We start from the raw sequence: 22,108 nt of genomic DNA on the forward strand, positions 1-22,108 counted from the left end.
TGACTTTTCCGGCTCAGCTCTGGAGTCGTGTTTCACAGACACTGCGTTCAGTCTGTCTAGGTTGTTTACCTGACAGCTTCTCAGTACATGGCATGGTCTTCTTAGCTGATGCTGGAGTCATGGTACTGGAGGGGATGGGAGTCTCACTGCTACCCACATTGGGATGCAAGGTCTCCTAAGACCCAGACCAAAGGGGCGACTTTCCCTTTCTCTTTTCCCATTCTGGGGTCTTTTTCTTCTTTGAGGGTCTAGATAGCTGTGATGTATCAGAGGGGTAGCTGTGTTAGTCTGGATCTGTAAAAAGTGACAAAGAGTCCTGTGGCACCTTATAGACTAACAGAAGTATTGGAGCATAAGCTTTCGTGGGTGAATACGTCTGACGAAGTGAGTATTCACCCACAAAACCTTATGCTCCAATACTTCTGTTAGTCTATAAGGTGCCACAAGACTCTTTGTTGCTTTTGATAGTTGTGAAGGGCCCCAAGGACCTACTGTCACACCAAAGATAGTCACCTGGGTTCTGTGAGCAACCAGATCCAAAGTATGGAGGGTGAATCAGACCCATGGATCTCAGAGAGCACTCCATCACCAGGTACTCCAGTCTGTCTTCCCTCAATTTCTTACATCTGCTTTTAAGCCTGAGCAGATCTTGCATTAGGAGTAGACATGAGTCTCCCCCAGGCAGCAAAGGCCACTTGAATGACTGTTGTTGTGAAGGGAAGATCTATAGCAGGTCTGGCAAGATTTGACACCCAGGGTCTTGGGCATAATCTGTCCTTGAGGCCATGGACCAAGGTCAGAGTTTAAAAAAAAAAAAAGGAATTACAATGGATCCATCCCCTCCCTATGCACCTTCGTACCACAGAATGAGGATGTCTACGGCACAGGTGCAGCGCTGCAGACACTACTGATGAAAATCTCCAACCAAGAGTACATGGGTTTGTGCACAAAAGGACACTATTTGAAGAAGAACTGTAGTGAAAGTACTCCTGATAGAATCTTATGCCTTCATCCCCAGACAACAATCTGAATTTTGATTAGTTTATTTTCCTTTCTACTGTCTGGGGAAAGCAATACTGTTCACAAGTTGCGACAATATAGAAAGAGAAACAGAAAATAAACTTACAAGTAAAATATTTGTCTTTCAGTCATCACACATTAAAAAGTTATCAAATATTTAAAAGCCTTTAATCAAACATTGGACTTTATAGTTTGGAAGTGGTTTGTAATTAAAAAGTGATGACTTAGTTTACTGATAAAATAATGACTAGATAGAAAAGCACAGGCTTATAAGCCATGTAAAGTAGTTAAAACTTACCAGAGAACAGAGCAGAAAGAGAGATGCTGCCATTCAACATATAAAAGATACACTAAAAATAAAGTACAGCTCAGTGGAAACTTTCAGATGATGTGGCTTTTCTGTCAAAATTGCTAACTATTTGTTTCTCAACAGCAGAAGACCCTTATGTGTGTTCATTTTTATTTTTTAGCATCTAAGTATTTTCATAAAAGAAAATCATGCTGACTTACTTTGGATCTGGTGGCCCATCTGACAGTGGCTTCATAGAGAGTTTGCACAATGACCTGAATACTAGGAAGGCATCCTTTTGTAAAATGTGGGAAAACTTAGCACCAGGTGTAGGTCCTGAAGAATTTCCAGATTCCTAAAGAAGTTAACATATTTCAGAATTCCATTTGCGTTAGCAGTGTGTAGGGAAATCCCCACCTCCTAGCAACGATAAGTTAGGATATTGAACAAATACAACCAATTTTTAAATGTAAGTTAAGGTTTCAGACTAAGTTTTAAAAATTTAGTTTGGCAATTCAGTTAAAATAGACCTGAATACAACACTGATAAAACCGCCAACTCAGTAAAGTTAAGCGTCACCAATGAAGATGTAAAGTCAGAGCCAATAAGTAAAGTGTGGACAGTTTCAAATTATAGAAGACAACTGAGACCATACTGCCCTCACTCAGGGCTCCTAGAAAATAACTTTTACAAAAGAAAAGAAATGGTAACCTCAACTATAATTGTACTAGTGGGTTACATAAGAATATTTACACAGCCATAATGCCATGGCATAATTTATCATGTATTTTTATATAGTCTTTATATATGGTGAATGGCAAAAACTTTTAGAATAAAATATTCACTTTTTTCTATTTACCAACTTCTGGTGATGCTATAAATGCAATTATCATTTCTGTAGAGGATATGATGAGTCTTATCAGAGACATATGCTGTGCAACTAAAAGATAACAGCATCTCTTTAAACATTAAAGCATAATTAGGGTTGGAAAGACTATATTTTAAACTGGTACACATTGGTAGTAAAGTGCCAGTACAGACCTCTGTGCCTATGCAGCGTGTTTTTTGAAGCCAACGGGATTCTACACATGTGCAGGGATTCATGTTGCCAGATCTCAATGCAAGATAGGAAGAGTTCTTTTATTTCTTGCTATTACAAAAGCTTAATATTAAGAAAATGAGGAATGCATGAAAATAATTATTTTCAATGAAAATTCAAAATCAAATCCTCCCAATCATAGATATAAAGGCATGGCATAGCTTTAATCATTACCATTAGGGCACCCTGTAACGTGCAGGGAGGGGGATTGTTTTGTTTTTTTAAATGGACATTTGAAAACAAGGGAGAATTGGCAATGGGTTCTGAAGTTATTTTTATGTTATGGAAGAAGCACCTAGAACATACAGATAGGTGTCCTTTTAGGCATTTATATAAATCCAAAGAAAATTAAATTCTATGTTATAATTTGAGCATCTACCTTTTGTAGTGAAAATGTTTGCTGCCCTGCATGTAACTTGCTTGCAAAAGTCTTAAATAGGGGTCTAAGAGGAATACAGTACATTTAAAAAATAAAATAAAATAAAAATGCCTGAGATTCCTTTAACAGTGATTTATTTTATATAATTATATTAAGACGTTATCTACACAATTGTAAGATAAACAGATTATTATTAATAATAATAAAAAGAAACTGATTATTATTTTCTTTACATGCTTCAACATTTATTTCTTTTAGTACCTGAGTGTCATTGGAAGAGACAGATAACCTGTCATCAGGTAAAGATGGCGTATATGCAACAGAGATTGGAGTCCCTGGAATTCCATTTGCCTGAATATTTTCACTGTCACTGCCATCTTCTAAAGTTCCAATTGTGCCATCAGCACTTCCACTTTCAGCAGTCCCTTCTACATCTAATGGGGGAAAAAAGGTAAAAAGCAAAATATCATGCAAAAACATACAATATTCAAATTTAAAATTAGAAGAACTTTTCTTAGAAGTTCAGTGCACTAAGATTAAAAGCGCCATAGGGAACAATCCTACAAGGTACTGAATTTACATTACTGTGAATTTTTTTTGGTAAATAGTAAGTTCAAATTCACCCAAAATTGCATTTTTGGGCCAAAGACATTCAATTAGTTTGAACAGAATTCAATAAAATTTCAGACAAAAAAACAACCCCACAAAATTCAGAAATGTCAAGTCAAATCAACATTTCGTTATGAAAATGTCATTCAAAATTTGAAATGTTTTCATTTTGACCCAAAATATTTTTTGTTTCTGCAAGAAAAAAAATCAGTTTCAGTTTGAAACAAAACAATTTCAGCAGAAACAAAACATTTTTAACTGAGCTAAAAATGGGCATTTTGAATATTTTAGTATTTCATTAATGGTCTGAAGAACAACTGTAAAGAACTCACAAGTGTAGAAACAAAATGGAAGTGGAGATATAAATGCAGTCAGAAATCTGAAAAACTGATTATAGGTGAAAATTAAGCAAACTATCACACCTAAAAAATTCCCCCTCAGTTAAGGTAAATAGTAAAAAGCCCCACTCTAGTTCATTTTATCATCAAGTGGTACAGTTTAAAGTGGGACAGTTGAAAGACTCTCTCAGAGAGTAAATATGAAGTTAAAATGGTTTAGAATTGTATTTTATTTTAAATATACACAAATGGTTAAAGGAATCCTTAATGACTGCTTAGGCAAAGGTGATCGCAGAACGAAACTGGCAGTGTATAAATTTTAAAAGTGATTATGATACCTCCAACTATTATGTTCACCATTTCCTGCACAATACTCTGTACAATATCTTGTGCCTTTTCTTCACATGCATTGTTTTCTCCATCATATGTTCCCGCATCACTTTTAGACAGATCTTCAAAAAAAAAGGCAGGAAAGATATTATTGATAAGCACTTAAGTCAATCAAGAAGGTTTTAAATACAATATTATACATTAAAAAAAAAACAGAGCAAGACAGCAGTACTGAATGGCTAAATGTACTTTTCTTATCACAGGTAAGAAGATCCAAATATGTTTTAGTAAGGCAAGGAAAGGGGAGTATATTAGTTAGCCTTAGAGATAATTAAAGTAGTAATTGTGTAAATTTGTGAAAAATACTCAAAGAATATGTTAACATTTCAATGGGCTTAGGGTGAAAAAGCAAAGGTTGACGTGTACATTTTGCAATATGTGGCTGCACATTTGTGACTGCCTGGATGCAAGCATGCATCTAGACTGCTATGACTAGAGCAGATGTAATTTATTTGTGGCTGAAATATGTTGTGAAGATAAAATGTTATCAGTGGCAGCAAGGGAAACTGATATTTGTACACTATTCTTAACTGTATTTTACTAACTGGAAACAGAATAATCTTCCATTTAGTCGCTCAGCCCTTAAGTACCATAAAACTCCACACCCTCTTCCTCCTCCTCACTAAAACCAAACCACACAGTGATTACCTTCTGCTGCTGCAGCCTGGTCAGCTTCTGTCTGTTCATTTTCTACACTGTAAATATCAGAACCATTTTCTGCTTCTGCATCTTCTTGAAGGCTCTTGTCCACATCATTTGTGCTGTGGTCAAGTTCTCCTTCATGGTCTTGGGGTAGCTGATTGGCTATCTGTGATGGAAGATGTCTCAGCTGAGGTGATTCTGGTTCATGATGGCTTAAGGGTGACTGCTGTAGATGGTGCTGTTGTCGGTGTCTTTCCTTCTCCATCTGTTTGGCTTCCTGAAGCTAGAAACAGATTAGATATTCACCAATACACATTTTGTTAAAAATAAAATGCTGTTTGTGAATTGAAAAAAAACAAAAAAAAAATATGATTCGTATACCCTAATTTGTACTGCATAATAAAATTTTATTATTAGTAAAATGTTCAAACATATATTCAACAATGTTCAAATATTCTCTTATTGTATCTATGTACATCCTGCCATGCTACATTAGTGAATGAATACTTTTATTGGTAGTACATTTGCTTATGCTATATTTGTATATGTGCTGTGACTGGGTGAGTCCGCCCTTTAAGAGGGTTAAGGCTAAGTTACACCACTCATGCCACACTGAGCTTGCCTCAGTGTGATGAGTGCTGAAGCTATATGATAGATAGATCAGGTGACTAAACCAGGACTACTGGAGGGATAAGAACAACTTGTGGGAAGTCTTGGTGCAGAACTCTGGGGTAGGTCCGCACAAAGAGGGACATCCAAGGAGAGCAGCCATGTGAATAAGTACTCTCACAAAAGAGCTGAAGGGCTGAAAATATAGGAAGAGGTGTAGTACTAAAAATATTTGTTAATGGTTGTACTGTTGATATGGGGATAGAATCACCAAGGGAATCTAGCACTGGGACTAACCTCTGAATCTTAATATTACACTACAGATTTTCCACTAACTTACAAATACTATTTACAAACAGATAATGCACAATGAGCATGACCTACATTCTGCAGCAAGTGATCTCTATCCCAGATTCGTCCAGTTACAAGCAAAAACTCTTCACTTGCTAGACCCTCTCTGACAGAATGTGTTTTTAAAGTAATTATATCCCCTTTTTTTTACTTACTGATTAAATAATTGCCTCTACCCTTTTTTTAAAGCAATCGTTTTTAAAAATGGATTTGAGATAGGTCTCAAGAGTCAGATGTGAAGTGGAAGATCGGTTTAATTCAAATGAAGAGAACAAAAACAGGAATAGTTCGGAGAATTGAAAGACCCCTTGTTTATGGGATGTTAATGCAGTCCTTTCCTGGTATATGAAGCCTCCTTTTCAGCAACTTAATATGCGTGAAAGAGCAGGGAAGGAACATTTTCCCTATAAAGTGACAGCCATAGTTGGAAGACAATACTGCTCTTTCCTGATTACCACTGGTGAGTGAATTTAACAAGCAAGGAAGTATAGGCCTGGCCCTGGGCATTGGCCCTCCAGTCTCTGAAATGGGAGTAGGGGAGTAAGACAATACGAACATCACACCTACCAGCAAAAATGTAAGATGAGAACAGGAAGTGTTCCTCTCTATCCTCAGCCTGGAAAAGGAATAAGGAGCGATGTCCCCTCCCCATTTTCCCAGCAAGGGAAAGAAAGGGGAAAAAGCTCATCTACTGGCCAATGTTGATGCAAGAAGGCAGGCCCCATTTCTCCCAACCCAATTCGAAACCCAGACCGTCACAATCCTAAACCCAACACTGGTACTGCCCCTAAATCCCAACAAAGAGGCCTCAGTCTTCAGTTTTAGCCTCTGAGTAGCATGTGCCTAAAATGTCATTCCCTGCCTATAACAACAACTACACAACCGACACCTAAGAGCCAGTTCACAAGAGTTCTCAACAGCTCAGCTATTTCTTGAACAATAATATCTGACAGCAGTCATACCATGTATTTTCAGAAACTAATGAGCAAACTAATGAATTTAGATCACTGGATGACTCAAACACTGTTCAATCTGAAAGGAAACTGCTTGCTAATATTCACAAACTAATAGCAAAAATACCAGGCTCTTCAGGAAAGAGCAATGAAGTTAAGCACTTCTAGGACCTGACCTTCCTTCTGTTTCCTGTGGCAATTTGCTTTATTAACTCCTTTGCTATCAACAGTAAAGAGCATGGGGCACAAGAAGCAGCAGACTCAGCTCACCACTTTCACTGCAAACTATGGCAGTACTCTGTAGGCATCTGTTAGGGTGACTATTACACACATTAAAAGAACATCAAGCATGCAAAGTCAAGCATTCAGAAGTTAGGAAATTCCAGAATTACAATTGCTTGTGCAACCTTAATTTAACCCCCTTGCACTTATGCATTATGATACAGTCATTAAATACGTGATCACACTTTTTTCTCCACAAGATCCATACCTAGTCAGTGCACATGATGGATGGTGCTCAATTAAAGAGCAGCTATTCAATATTTTGTTTTTTCCTTAATGCATGCTCAGTTCCTGGTGTCCTGTTATTTTCCTTGTTGGACCTATCCTGTGGCAGGTAACTTCAGGGTACCAATCTCGCTTAGGGCAATTTCCACTCCACCATCCGCAACTTCCATCAAACTCAGCCCGGAGTAGTCCACACAAGAGATCCACTACACTACAGTGCAAATAAGTGATGGTCACATAAACACCACCCTATATCGGAAACCTACTGACCGCTATAACTACCTACATGCTGCCAGCTTCCATCCAGGACACATCACACAATCCATTGTCTACAGCCAAGCCCTAAGATACAACCAAATTTGCTCCAATCCCTCAGGCAGAGACAAATACCTACAAGATCTTTATCAAGCACGCTTAAAACTACAACACCCACCCGGGGAAGTGAGGAAACAGATTGACAGAGCGAGACAGGTACCCCGAAGTCACCTACTCCGGGACAGGCCCAATAAGGAAAATAACAGGACACCACTGGCCATCGCATACAGCCCCCAGCTAAAACCTCTCCAGCACATCAACAATCTATAACTTATCCTGGAAAACGATCCCTCACTCTCACAGACCTTCGGAGGCAGGCCAGTCCTCACTTAAAGACAGCCCCCCAACTTGAAGCAAATACCCACCAACAACTACACACCACACCACAGAAACACTAACCTAGGAACCAATCCCTGTAACAAACCTCGTTGCCTATTCTCTCCCCATATCTACTCTAGCGACACCATCAGAGGACCCAACCACATCAGCCACACCATCAGGGCCTCATTCACCTGCACATATACTAATGTTATATATGCCATGTGTCAGCAATGTGCCTCTGCCATGTACACTGGCCAAACCAGACAATCTCTATGTAAAAGACTAAACGGGCACAAATCGGACATCAGGAATGGTAACATACAAAAGCCAGTAGGAGAACTCTTCAACCTTCCTGGATATTCTATAAACAGATTTAAAAGTAGCCATACTTGAACAACAACAAAAAAACTTCAGAAACAGACTTCAAAGAGAAACTGCAGAACTAAAATTCATTTGCAAATTTAACACCATTAATTTGGGCTTGAATAGGGACTAGGCGTGGCTGGCTCACTACAAAAGCAACTTTGCCTCTCCTGGAATTGACACTTCCTCATCAATTATTGACACCTCCTCATCCACCCTGATTGAATTGGCCACGTCAACACTGGTTCTCCACTTTTGAGGTAACTCCCTTCTCTTCATTTCTCAGTATAATAATGCCTGCATGTGTAATTTTCACTCCTGCATCTGAAGAAGTGGGTTTATGCCCAAATAAATGTTAGTCTTTAAGGTGTCACCGGACTCCTTGTTTTTGTGGATACAGACTACTCCGATACTTTACATAAGCTTGATTCATTCACCCAGAGCATACTCTATTCTGTGCATTGAATGAGGGAAGCTTTCTGTGGGGGGAAAAAAAACAAAAAAACAAAAAAACAAAAAAAACTATGTGACTGTGTTATTAAGGACCATCACAGGGCATGTGCACAAGGTAGGGTGAGGGGGAGACTGGCATTTCATAATCTCGGAAGGCTGGACTTTGCAACCATAACATTCTTTTTACATAGGTTTGTGTGTGTGTAACTACCTAGGCTTTTAAAAAATGCAAATTAAACACACAAATGCTATCACGTGGAATCACACTGACACCCATATGGTTCATAAGCAGGGTTGAACCTTTTGATCCACATAAACATCTGCCACTTGAGCTAATGGAGTCAATGATAGCAGTAGAAAGTTGTCATCCTCTGTGTAGGCTGACAGCTAGAGGAGGACGTGACACACTTTGCCAGTTGGTTTCACAGCTATTTGCTGACACCAGAGGAATGTTGAGATTCAAGGAGTCTGATTCCATTCCAACTTCTGGAGGACAATGTGCAGTACTATGTGTTTCATGGCCTGTGCTTCACTACATTGCAAAGCTCAAAATCAGTTTCCAGTTTACCGAAGAAATGAGCAGTTCCTGCTTCAATTCTTTTAATCCATCAGCTAGTTCATATACCAAAAAATCAAAAGAACAATCTGAACGATCAATACCGTAAAAAAAATTAAGTAGTTATTTATTGAATGAAAAGTTACAAATACCATGCTATCTTGTAGTATGAATAACCAAACAAGTCTATAATTTAAAATGATCTTTTAGGAACTATTTTCTACATACAGAATATTAAGATACTCACCGCTTGGTTTTCCATACGTGCAAATATAACATTCAGCATTTGTGTGAGAGTGGCCTTGGCTGTGGTTTGATTTATGAGATTTTTGCTTGCGAGATAGATATTGTAACATGTTCTTACAGCCTGCAGCACGGTTCCTTCATGAATTTCTATGTGTTGAGATGTTACTGCAGTGAGTAAAGCCTAAAAAATAACATATTAAGTTAGAACTCTTCTTCTTAAATGAAGCATTGAACTAGTCTAAAATATTTTCTATGAACATTTCTATTTACAAAACAAATCAGTACACAGCTTCAGTTACATTTCTTGTTTACTGATAAGTTTTTCTATGGCACTCATCAAGTCATATCCAAGTACCTCACACACATTAATCAAATTATCTTCATAAATACTCCTGTGATATAAGGAAGTATCCTTGTAACCATTCTACAAATGAAAAACAGAGGGACACAGATTTGCTCTAGGTCAAAAAGAAAGTCTGTGGCAGAACTGGGAATAAAAGCCCTAGTTTTTGAGTCCAAGCCCACTGCACCAAACTACAACTATTGTTCCACTCCACATCCACCTTATGGCTTTGCAAAACATATGCGACCTTTACTCAACAAGGGTAAGAGCCTTTGGTGATGAATTCAACAAGGTTTCTCAACAAAGGCTCTTAAGGAAACTAAGTAGCCATGGGATAACAGGGAAGGTCTTCTTATAGATCAGTAACTGGGAAAGGAAACAAAAGGGGACAAATAAATGGTCAGTTTTCACTGTGGAGAAAAGTGAGCAACAGGGTCCCCCAAGGATCTGTACTGGGCCCTGAGCTGTTCAACATATTCATTAATGATCTGGAAAAGGGGGTAGACAATGAAGTGGTAAAATGTGCAGAGAATACAAAATTATTCAAAATAGGTAAGTCCAATGCAAACTGTGAGAAGTTACAGAAGGCTCTCACAAAACTGGGTGACTGGGCAACAAATGTTGAGTAGCGCCAAAGTAATAAGTGCAGAGTAACACATATTGGAAAAATAATCTTAACTAAACATATATGATGCTGGGTTCTAAATTCGCTGTTACCACCCAAGAAAAAGATCTTGGAGCCATCATGGATAGTTCCCTGGAAACTTTCACTCAGTGTGCAATGACAGTCAAAAAGGCTAACAGGTATGTTAGGAACTATTAGGAGAGGTACAGAAAATATAATGCCACTATATAAAACCATGGTGTGTCCACATCTTGAATACTGTGTTCCGTTCTGGTCAACCCAGCTCATAAAATGATACAATAGAACCAGAAAAGATTCAGAGAAGGGCAACGAGGATGAACAAGGGTATGGAACAGTTTCCATGTGAGGCGATACTAAAAATATCAAGGCTGTTCAGCCTAGAAAAGAGATGATTGGGGGGGGGGGTGGGGAGAGAATATGATAGAGGTCTATAAAATTATAAATGTTGTGCAAAAAGTGAATAGAAGTGAATATTTACCCTTTCCCACAATACAAAAACCAGAGATCACTCAATTAAATTAATAGGCAGGAAGGTTTAATACAAAAAAGAGAAAACTTTTTCACACAATGCACAACTAACCTGTGGAATTCATTGCCATGGGATGTTGTGATGGGCAAAAGTATAACTGGGTTCAAAAAAGAACTAGATAAGTCCAAGGAGTATGGGTTAATCAATGGCTATTAGTCAAGAGGTCAGGGATGAAACCTCGTGCTTTGGGGTAACCCTACACCTCTGAGTGGAAGACAGAGGATGGATCCCTCCATAACTGCCTCATTTTGTACACTCCCCTTGAAGCTCTGTTTGGGCCTCGGGCAGAACAGAATACTGGGCAAGATGAACCATGGTCTGATCCATGGCAGCTCTAATGTTATGCCCTTAACAGTGTATATCTACAAAATAATGTCCACCAAATAAAAAGCAAAGTAACTTTGGGGGGGAGGGGAGGGCTTCACACAAAAACTCAAATTTATTACAACATAATTATCTGTAAATATATTAGAAATATTCTCTTGTCTTCATGGATTCATAGATTCTAGGGCTGGAAGGGATCTCAAGAGGTCATCAAGTCCAGTCCCCTGCCCTCATGGCAGGACCAAATACTATCTAGACCATCCCCGATAGACATTTATCTAACCTACTCTTAAGTATCTCCAGAGATGGAGATTCCACAACCTCCCTAGGCAATTTATTCCAATGTTTAACCACCCTGATAATTAGGAACTTCTTCCTAATGTCCAACCTAAACCTCCCTTACTGTAGTTTAAGCCCATTGCTTCTTGTTCTATCCTTAGAGGCTAAGATGAACAGGTTTTCTCCCTCCTCCTTATGACACCTTTTTAGATATCTGAAAACTGCTATCATGTCCCCTCTCTGTTTAGTTTGGAAAAGAGAAGACTAACAACTCTTTCACCCTTCCTTCACAGGTCATCTTCTCTAGATCTTTAATCATTCTTGTTGCTCTTCTCTGGGCCCTCTCCATCTCTGGAGCTATTTAAGAGTAGGTTAGATAAATGTCTACCAGGGATGGTCTTGACTCTTTGCGCCACTGACTATGCTCACCAAGCAGCTACACCAGACTTTCCTCAGATGCTTGTACAATTGAACCCTTATCTAAAAGTTTCAGGTAGAAATTGTAAGGAGAGCTCTGCATACACAATTTTTTTTTCTATCATTCAACTTCAGGACAGGCAAATTTACATTTGGTGGCATCTTTTCTTAAGTATACTAAATCACATACAGTTATTATACAAGTTAAAATTTTAGCAATTTACAAATACCTAGAAAATACATTAAGACCTACACAGAAAAACAATGACAATAAAATATATATATATCTATTAGCAGCAACTTAAGAGAAAATATTAAAGAATAGTGTCTTATATGTGCATAGCCTTTCGCCACCATAGTGTGGGCAAGATTAAGTTGAATTCCTTTGAAGGATTATTCCATTGATGGGGGAGCCAGCAAACTGAGAAAGATACAAACTTTATAAATTTAAAATTTTTTATTTTATATGTTAGATGTTATAAATTTTCTTTGGATTTTGTACTGGATCCTTTTGCAAAGCAGGATTCCTTTCATTAAATTACAACAGGAATCTTAAAACAGAAAACGGTTTTTCCCAACTTAATCTTTCTTTGATAAAAAAACTTCATATGTTATATATCTCACAAAACTGGGTGACTAGGCAACAAAACAGCAGATGAAATTCAGTGTTGATAAATGCAAAGTAGTGCACATTGGAAAACAATCCCAACTATATATAAAAAATGATGGAGTCTAAATTAGCTGTTACCACTCAAGAGAGATCTTGGAGTCATTGTGGATAGTTCTCTGAATACATCCACTCAGTGTACAGTGGCAGTCAAAAAGGCTGATAGAATATTGGGAATCATTAAGAAAGGGACAGATAATAAGACATGATACAGGTCTATAAAATCATAACTGGTATAGAGAAAGTAAATAAGGAAGTGTTATTTACTCTCTCGTAACACAAGAACTAGGGGTCACCAAATTAAATTAATAGGCAGCAGGTTTAAAACAAACAAAAAGGAAGTATTTCTTCACACAATCAACCTGTGCAACTCTTTGCCAGAGAATGTTGTGAAGGCCAAGACTATAACAGAGTTAAAAAAATAATTAGATAAGTTCATGGAGGATAGGTCCATCAATGGTTGTTAGCCAGGATGGGCAGGGATGGTGTCCCTAGCCTCTGTTTGCCAGAAGCTGGGAATGGGCAACAAGGAGTGGATCACTTGATGATTCCTGTCCTGTTCGTTCCCTCTGGGGCACCTGGCATTAGCCACTATCAGAAGACAGGATCCTGGGCTAGACGGACCTTTGGTCTGACCCAGTATGGCCGTTCTTATATACAACTATATAAACTATAACTATATAAACAATTCAAATAGTCAAAGAAAAAAAAAACAAGGTTTTAATGACAAAGTTATTCTAGAAGTAACAATACACATTAAAACTATAACCACCAACTTTTCAGCCCATCAGGATTCTTTTGCTCAAGACAATCTTTTAAGAGAAGAAAAAAAAAAAGCAAAAATGTGTCTTTGGCAAATACACAACAGTGACACAATGACAAATACACAGACAGCAAGTGTTTTTAAGGTGACCATAAGAAGTAACTGAAGTTCAAAAACAGTAAGAGGTGTATGATATAAAGCTAATTTCTTAATATACAATGATAAAGGAAACCTTATATTAAATTACCTTTTTCGTATATTAAAGAAGTGTAAAAGCTTTCAATACAGGTAATTTTGGATGCTGCAGGACATGTGATACACACAAATGATTAAGCCTTACATTGTGCAATTTTTTTTAAGGTGCTTTTAAATGTGAAGGAATTCAGAGCTCTGAATGGGCATTCTTTGCTGTTTAGTTTTATATTTAAATAAACAAACATTAAATAAAAACTATGTAGTGGCCTAATGTTGTTTGAATCAATTAAAACTTCTTTAAACTAGACAAAAACAACAGTTGCATTCTTGACTCTCTCTCCTTTCCCATGAGAATCAGGATACTATACGGAGGCGGAATTCAAGTAGTCATCTAAAAACAAAACCTAGGGAAGGAGCACCTGATTTGATGATCTGCTCAAATGGTTCCATAAAGACCTGTCCTCTAGCTAAGAAAGGATATCTCCCCTACTCAGAGGTCAAAGAGATGTTTTAAGGTAATTTCAGTTCTCTCCCTGAGGCCAGGCATTTAACTAGTATTAAAAGGTGAAGCCTGAGACGCAGTTATGAACTCAGTTATTAGAGAACAACTTAGGCTAAAATGAATGGTTGAAAAATTGAAATTCAATAAAATTTTCTAGACTGAAAAGCTACAGAAGTGTTGCCGAAGTGTAAAATAAATTCTTCAGACATCTGTCAAAGAGAGGTACAATCTGTTCAACGTAAGACTTCACAGTGTACATGGTTTTCATTTTGTTTCTATTTCTGACAGATTTCTATAGAGTGAGATGCTGTTTTTCCATCATTACTTTTTGATGAGAAAGACTTGTACTATTCTTGATCAAATGAGGAATTCTATCCCGCTCTCCCTTATATTTTGGGCACTCAAGTTCAGCATCTGTCTTGATCTATTCTCTACAACACGGTCCACACAACTGCACCTTTGTGTGTCCATTTCCATTTCTAGTTTGTGGTCAGATCTAGGTAAGTGAACTATTGAATTTCTAGTTTAACTCTTTTTTTTTTTTGTAGTTAAACCTGTATACATCAATTTTTCTTTATAAACTTCTTGTTTCAGATGCACAACACACAACTCCTCTCAGCCTTGAGAGGGATGATCAAACAGTGCCAGGTAGGCTATGTAGGTTTTAACCAGGATCACATCCAGAGTCTCAAAGCTTTCTTCACTGGGCCCATCACCTCAGGATACACACAGCTTCTTTGCCTTGCTTCAGATCATTAGGTGGACACACCACCCTGCTCCTTAGCTTCAGATGTGAAAATCACCAGAGTAACAGGCCAGAGGAGAGGTAGTAAAACAGTCAGGTTGATTGACAGCAACTCTTACACTCAACTCTGCTGCGATCAGCAGGAGAGCATCTCTTAGAGAGACTTCTTCAGATTTTCTGAGATATGTTGGGGAATCTTCAGGTATCAATTCTTACGTTTCACATTCTCACATTCAGTTACGAACTCCATATTATGTTATTTTACTTTTAGGCATTTCTTTATTGTTATATATATAAAATGAATGATATAGTAACAAATGTAACAGCTCTACTAAATTCTTGGAGTGATTTTAGATTTAGCAAATAAATTGCATGTTTACCAATGAACCAGTTTTAATCCAAATGAAAAATTAACATTCTATAACTAAATATTCTGTTCTACGTTTGTGGAACTTGCATTCTCTTTCTATACTGAACGATCCACAAAAGGACATAATGCTTACGTTACAGTGAAACAAACAGGGACAGGAAAAACAAGTTACAAAAATGCACAAATGTGTTACATAAGTAAGTACTGTTTTACAATGGCAATTTCCAACCTTTAGTTTAAAAACATAAAAAGATCTGTTTGTGCTTAGTAGATTTGTCTTAATGGTCTTAAAAAAAAAACAAAAAAACAGACAGTTCAGGGTGGTTCAAAATCTTGGACTGAACCTTTACAGGGAAAGGCTTTCTTCTCAGTGAAGCCTGACTATACAAAACACCCCAACATTGGTGGGTTAATGCCAGATTTTGTAGTCTTCATTTGGCCAGCAGAAGAGGTCTTTTCCCTATGAGAAGTGTTATATTCCCATTGTTTAATTGTCTGGGGTATTTTCTACCACAGAAAGGCAAGACATAAAACATAAGTAGTCCTAACCAGTATTTCTGGCACACGGGTCTTGGGAACGCAATCTGGTTTACTGTGAGAACAACTAAAAGGTTATCTGTTTACAGCACAATGTAGAAAGCATAGAATGAATCTTGAGTAAAGATTCTGTTAGCTAACTGGCACATTTATCTTTAGAGAAGGCAATTAGCTAGCCACAGACCAACTTCTGGAAGAAACTTAAGGTAACAAAAACAAGAATTTAACCCATATATAAAGAAGTGTATTGATAACATTTTGTTGATCATCAGATTGATGGAATATTTTACTATTGCATTTTATGATTACAATCATGTCTTGCAAGCCACATTATCCTTAGGGCAAATGGGAAAACAGCTTTCTTTATACCATTTCTAGATTTTTCTAACTGAAGTTAGATACTCAGTTTTTAAAGAGCTCCACTTCTTCAAATGTAGAGGCACATTGCAATAATGAAATAAAGCATTTATCCTCAATGTTCTTTCTATTCAGAAAAAAGGATGTAATCATAGACACCATATCCTGGGTTCTGTCACCAGAATTCAGGATGAAGCATAATTATTCATCTACAGGGCAGGCCTCTTTCCTGATTCAATTCTGAATGTTACATTTTTTTTCTAATTTGAGTAACTTTTCAATAATCAGCAAGCTGTCCCATTGTCTTCACAAGTGAACCTAACCAGTTCATCAAGTTTCTTAGCCTCAGTTTCCCCTCATAGATGTGACGGATCCTTCTTTTCAGAAAACTGGCTGTAATGCCTCTGAGGATGTTCCAGTTTCTCTTGTAAAATGGATTTAAAATCCTGGTTTGATTCTGATATCTAATTTTCAGTTGTGAAATTACATTACATGTATTGTATTGTATTAAAGCCCCCAACATAACATACACAAAATACATCTTAGTTTTAACAGGGGGCCTTCCACATCCCCAACTCTCAAAACTATACCCACTATGAAAAGTCATCTCCCCCTAAACTGTGATAGCAGATATCACAAACTAATCAGGGTCAGCCAGTCACTAACTTGGAAGGAAAACCTCCAAAGAAAACCATATTCAAGGTTTTCAAAAAAGTATCTAATGCTAAGTTCCAGAGGCAATGTTTAGACATTTAATTAAGTACTGTAATATTCAAAAGTACTGAGCACCCAGCAGTTTCTTTTCAAGGCAATGGAAGCTGCTGGGTGCTCAATACTTTTGAAAATCAGGCCACTAATGGCTTGTCTACACAAACAGTTAGCTTGCAGCAAGCTAGCTCAAGTATAAACATACCCTGCATTAGTCTGCTGTACATTAAGTGCATCTGTGCATTCTGCTGCCATGCACTAAAACTTCCATGTAGCATTTTGATCTACTCCATTTCAAAGAGGGACAGATCAAAGAGCATTATGGAACATTTAGTGTACAGCAGCAGAGTCCACACAGACACATAGTATGCAGTAGACTAGAGTGGTGTATATTTACACCCCACTTGTCACAAACTAAGGTGCATATATAGATAGGTCCTTAAGTTATGTGGCAAATGAGCAACTGAGTGGGTGGCACCCCACCCTCTCCTAGCACTGAATTCAATGTCACAAAATGACAGTGAAAAGTGTTGTGCTGAAGTTTTATTGCTGTCCCTTCAGTTTTTCCCCATCATTCCATCTTTTTTCTAGCTCTCAAAATTATTTTTCTATTAAACACTAATGTGAACCGCTCTGTTTTATGAGGAATGAATCCATGAAGAGCATTTTACTTTGAATCAGTCTCAAAATTTAACATACATTAAATATTTGCTTCTGCCTTTCTCCTCCTTCAGACACTAACCAAGACCACCACAGCCTTGCACAGAGGTCATTGTATATGTAGCAGATTTAGCAGTCTTATCACCCAATAGATGATTAGATGCTTTATTCACTCAAACTAGGAAGTTGTTTCATTTTAACCTTTCAGCTTATCACTGATAACAGAAAGGTCTCTTGAAAAATCAAAGGAAATTCTCCTAGCCATGATGAGGCTATGGGAATTTGTGGCTATGAAAGAGCCAAAGATACTCAGCACGCAAATATCAGACCCACCCAAAAGAGAAAAAGCAAGGACATTTGCTTATAGGGCCATCTTTCTTACCACTCCAATTTTCTTCTACAGACATTGATACAGTTCAACTTTTTTTTATTATGGATAATAGATACTACATATGGAAAATTACATAAAAGTGTGAATAGAACTTCAGATTTCAAAGGTGAAAACATTACAGAGGCAAGCCATGAATGCTACCTTAGCCCTACTAGAGTGAGGCTGAAGACACGGCAACTGATACACACATGCCGAGGGGGCCAGATGGAAAACAGATTTAGAGCAGAGGACCTTCACGCTACCATAAAAGGAAAGTCAAAAGGTTCCAATTACTGAAAAATTAAATTATTTGCAGAGACAGTAAATCACCACACTCTAAGTGGTCAGTTACAGAGAACAGTAAACTTAAAACTGCTCTCCAGACAACAGTAGAGCAAACTCAAGTCAGATTGAAATGCTGCAACAGTCTAAAAGAGAAATCTGAACTCAAAGAAGGAAGTTGGGAGATACAGAGCATGAATGGGAAACAAGTGACCTTTGTAACAAAATGAGCAGGTCTAACCCTGAGAGCAGTGTCTGCACCAGTGGATGCCTATGTATGAGAAATATCTATTATATAGCTCACATTTAATCCATTCATCAGTGTGCCGTTCACTACTTTTCATTATTGACAGATTATTGTCATGGCAGCATAGATGCTCTCCTCCAGCATCGCTGTCAATGGCGCTCCTTCGATGACTATTGAAGTGATGAGAAAAGCTCTTTGGCAACCCATTTTATGCAAAATATATGCAGCGTTTACAACAACAACATTGGGAAGAAAACACTGGACTTCCTGAATGCACAAATCAACAACATAATCACAAAGCTGGCACAGTGAAACACATCACTAACTCTAATGCTCCTACTTGATCTCTCCCTGATGGACGCTCCAGTTGTTTAACATAACCTTTCCCAAAGCTACAACCTTGCATATACTTTAATTTATAGTTTACCTCTCCAGGAACACCTGGTAGTTGAAGCACATAACACAGAGACTTTGCAAAGGGGATTATAAAATTACTCTTTGCTTTAGACCAGAGGTTCTCAAACTTCTCCCCTTGGAGATTCATGTCCCATGTATGCCCCTCTCTTTTTAAGGGGTTGAGGGGAGAGATTCCTTGTATCCATGGGGGCCAAGAGGAAGGGGTGCCCTGTATCCACAGGGACTGGGTACTCATCATATGGCAGTTCAGGAAACCTTCCACTACCTACAGTAGTTGGGCAGCTGCCAGGACCCAGTTCTCTACCCATCTCACTCCTCTCTCATGCAGGAGAAGCAAATGGGGCCACACTGAAGGACCAGAGCGTTAAAAGGGAAGCAGAAGGATGCACCCGGTGAGTATTGGCACCCCTTCAGGACAGAGCCCCTCCTGACAATGTCCCTTCAGCACCACTACATCTGCTTCCCCTGCGCAGGCTCTGTTTGTCAGGGGAAGGAGACAGGGCTCGGAGCCACAAGGTTACGCTGAGGAGGGAGCTATGTCCAGCAGGGGTAGGAACATCCTGAGGTACAGCCCTCCACTCCCTGCTCACAGACTTCCCACCAGCCTCCCCTAGAGGAAGATAACTGCCAGCTGGTGACACTGTGAGGGAGCAAGGCAGGCAGGGATTGTTCCCAGCAGCTAAGACTGTCCATTGAGATCACCCACACAGACCTCTTGTGACCCCTGCCCTTCACTGTGACTCTGTCTTTGGACCCTCTGAGAACCTTGTTGGGGAACCTCTGCTTTTGACAGCACATGGAAAATAAAGATCCAGACAAAACAATGAAACACCTACAGGCCCTTCCCTGTCTCAATTTCCTCACCCCTCTGGAAATGTTCTTCGGGCTTATGCTGAGTTCTCTGGGATGTCCAAGACCATCCCATCTTCTCCTCCTGCACACCCTTCTTTATGGCTTCTGGTCTCTTCTTCTCTCTCTGAAATGGCTAGTGAGAATCCTCCTTTTAGAAAGCTGACGTCCCCTCAGTCATGTGGCACACTGATCAACCTCATCAGCTGCTTAAAGTCCCCCACCTACAGCAATTCCTCCATCCAACTAGAGCTCTGTTGATGGACTGTGACTTAGATTCCATCCAGTCATCTGTAGACAAGGCTTCATGTCATAATCATGACTCCATATGCAGTGAGAGAGAAAAAGGATAACAGACATGTACTATCAGTATGCTAAGAATAGAAAGGAACACCTTATGAAACAGGGCTGGTGTGGGAGATGAAGAAAGCACTAAAATAAAAACTGAAATTGTGTTTCCAAACAAATACTAGGCTTTGTATCCTCAAGGACATGCACATTTTCTTGCTATCATTACTAAAATCATTTGAAACCACATTTGGTCAGCAATTACCTTTATTATTTGTAGCTGAACCCCTTCGTCTGTTTGAGGACCTTGAAAACAGCCACATATTGTCTCAATAATTCTATCGATTAATTTTTTGCCTGGAGCTGTACTGTCTGGAGCATTTCCAGTCAAGTGCCCATATGCTATAAGTTTCTGAAGGAAAAAAGAAAGGGACATGCTAAATAAATCCAACCTTGCAATCAAATATGTAGATTCACATTTATGACACAAATGAAGTCAGGATAATTAGAACTGTGCAGTGTATCCCAAATCACAGTACATTTCAAGCATTTGTAAAAAATCCTTGAAAAGCATTCATGTTCTTATCCAACAACTGCAACATCACCCAGTATGAAGTTTATCAATTTAGCTTAACTAAAACACTACAATTTACAGTCTGTAAACATTTACTCAAAATAAAAACTGTCAACAATTTTACTGGATTCCGAGACTGACTCAAAAATTATACAGCTATTCACATTACATTTTTACCTATTATATCTGTACTATGCAATATCATAATACACTTAACAGAAAGCAAGTTTACAGGATGATTTTCAAGGCTGGCAAACAAAATTGGAACCACTAGGTGTGTTTTGGTTTGTAAGTATTCACTCATCTTTGCATGTGTGCTTCAAATCTTGCGAAAAGGAAAGAGTATTCTAAAATAACAGAATTCTGTTCTGAGCATTCCAGCCATGAGACTACTTGTAAGTCTCAATAACCTCCCTACTCACAATAGCAAGAGTAGACAGGCAGCAAAGTGAGACTGTATACCAGGTATGCACGTGCCTATGAATACTAATATATGCACTAGGTTCATTGTTTTCAGGTCACCTAGGGGAAGATAGACAGAATTTTTGGTAGACATCTGAAGCGTTTTTTCAGAAAAACATTACAGGACCAGGATGGAAAGATTAATCTACTTCACATGGGAAACACATGTCATGGGCTCAAACTAGAGTGTTTGTGAACTTCAAACTTTGACTATTTTACTGCAATTATGAAGAATATAAAAAGTTTTACAATAATATACCTGTTCTGGTAAGAGATGTTTAGCCTTTCAGAGAGTTGTTTTCTATACATGCACATTAATACAAAAGACTGAGGTTTGGGACAAGTTACATTATATATAAATTAGCATACAATTAACTAGTTGTATCTAGCTCTCTCTCTCTCTCTCTCTCTCTCTCTCTCTCTCTGTGTGTGTGTATATATATATATATATATATATATATATAAGTTTTTTTAATATATTAACTACATTTTCTTCCTTTGCTCTTCAAAACTAGTCTACAGTTGTCTGAAAAAATCATATACATTTTGGTTAGCATGTCCCATACAGTAGCTGAAAAAGACATTCTTCCTTAGTTACATTTACCCATCCCCTTCCCTCCAAACCAAACAAGACTTTTTTTCAGACAGTTAATAAAGCCCAATTGTATACAGACCTGTAAACAATCTAGAGATGTATTAACAATCCTGGGGCACTTAGACTGGCATGCCAATTCGAATGGTAAGAAGTACTTGTCGGCTTCAATAAAACTTGTCTTTGATTTCACTGGTGGAAGAGTGCTTGAACCAGGCTTTGCTTCTCCATGAGGGGGACTAAACAGAATAGTCTGATCATTAGAATGTAACAAGTATCTACACTTAAGAAAGCCTTCCATCACAATACTAGTTTTTCCCTCATTTTTTTCCACTTGTTCTTAACCTTAAGAAGGGAAATGATGTATTGAAAACTGATTTTTATTAACTGAAACTATCAGAAAAAATGCAAGAGGATGGTAACTTGCAATAAGTAAATATTCTCAGTATGAATATAAACTTTGGTTCTACCTGAACGATTCCTTTTCTTAGATCAGACAGGTCCCATTGATTCCAACATTGGATCTTCAGTTGCTCTTGTTGATT

At 38.1% G+C, this 22,108-nt stretch overlaps 1 protein-coding gene across 3 annotated transcripts in view; it reads right to left on the reverse strand.

Annotated features, from left to right (window-relative positions):
• ARFGEF1 (ADP ribosylation factor guanine nucleotide exchange factor 1) overlaps nucleotides 1–22,108 on the reverse strand; it is a 179,699-nt gene that overhangs the window by 89,151 nt on the left and 68,440 nt on the right. Inside the window, exons 3-9 of one of the 3 annotated variants that reach the window (XM_030553237.1) lie at nucleotides 21,646–21,802; nucleotides 20,201–20,347; nucleotides 9,442–9,621; nucleotides 4,773–5,049; nucleotides 4,073–4,186; nucleotides 3,049–3,221; nucleotides 1,531–1,664 (exon numbers count right to left, since the gene is read on the reverse strand). In XM_030553237.1, coding sequence (XP_030409097.1) covers nucleotides 1,531–1,664; nucleotides 3,049–3,221; nucleotides 4,073–4,186; nucleotides 4,773–5,049; nucleotides 9,442–9,621; nucleotides 20,201–20,347; nucleotides 21,646–21,802 — 1,182 coding nt within the window. Of the gene's footprint in view, nucleotides 1–1,530; nucleotides 1,665–3,048; nucleotides 3,222–4,072; nucleotides 4,187–4,772; nucleotides 5,050–9,441; nucleotides 9,622–19,634; nucleotides 20,176–20,200; nucleotides 20,348–21,645; nucleotides 21,803–22,108 lie in introns of those variants that run through there. The other 2 variants (XM_030553238.1, XM_030553239.1) reach the window with 2 other exon arrangements.

Source organism: Gopherus evgoodei, chromosome 2 (assembly GCF_007399415.2).
Source record: "Gopherus evgoodei ecotype Sinaloan lineage chromosome 2, rGopEvg1_v1.p, whole genome shotgun sequence".
NCBI classification, from domain to species: Eukaryota; Metazoa; Chordata; order Testudines; family Testudinidae; genus Gopherus; species Gopherus evgoodei.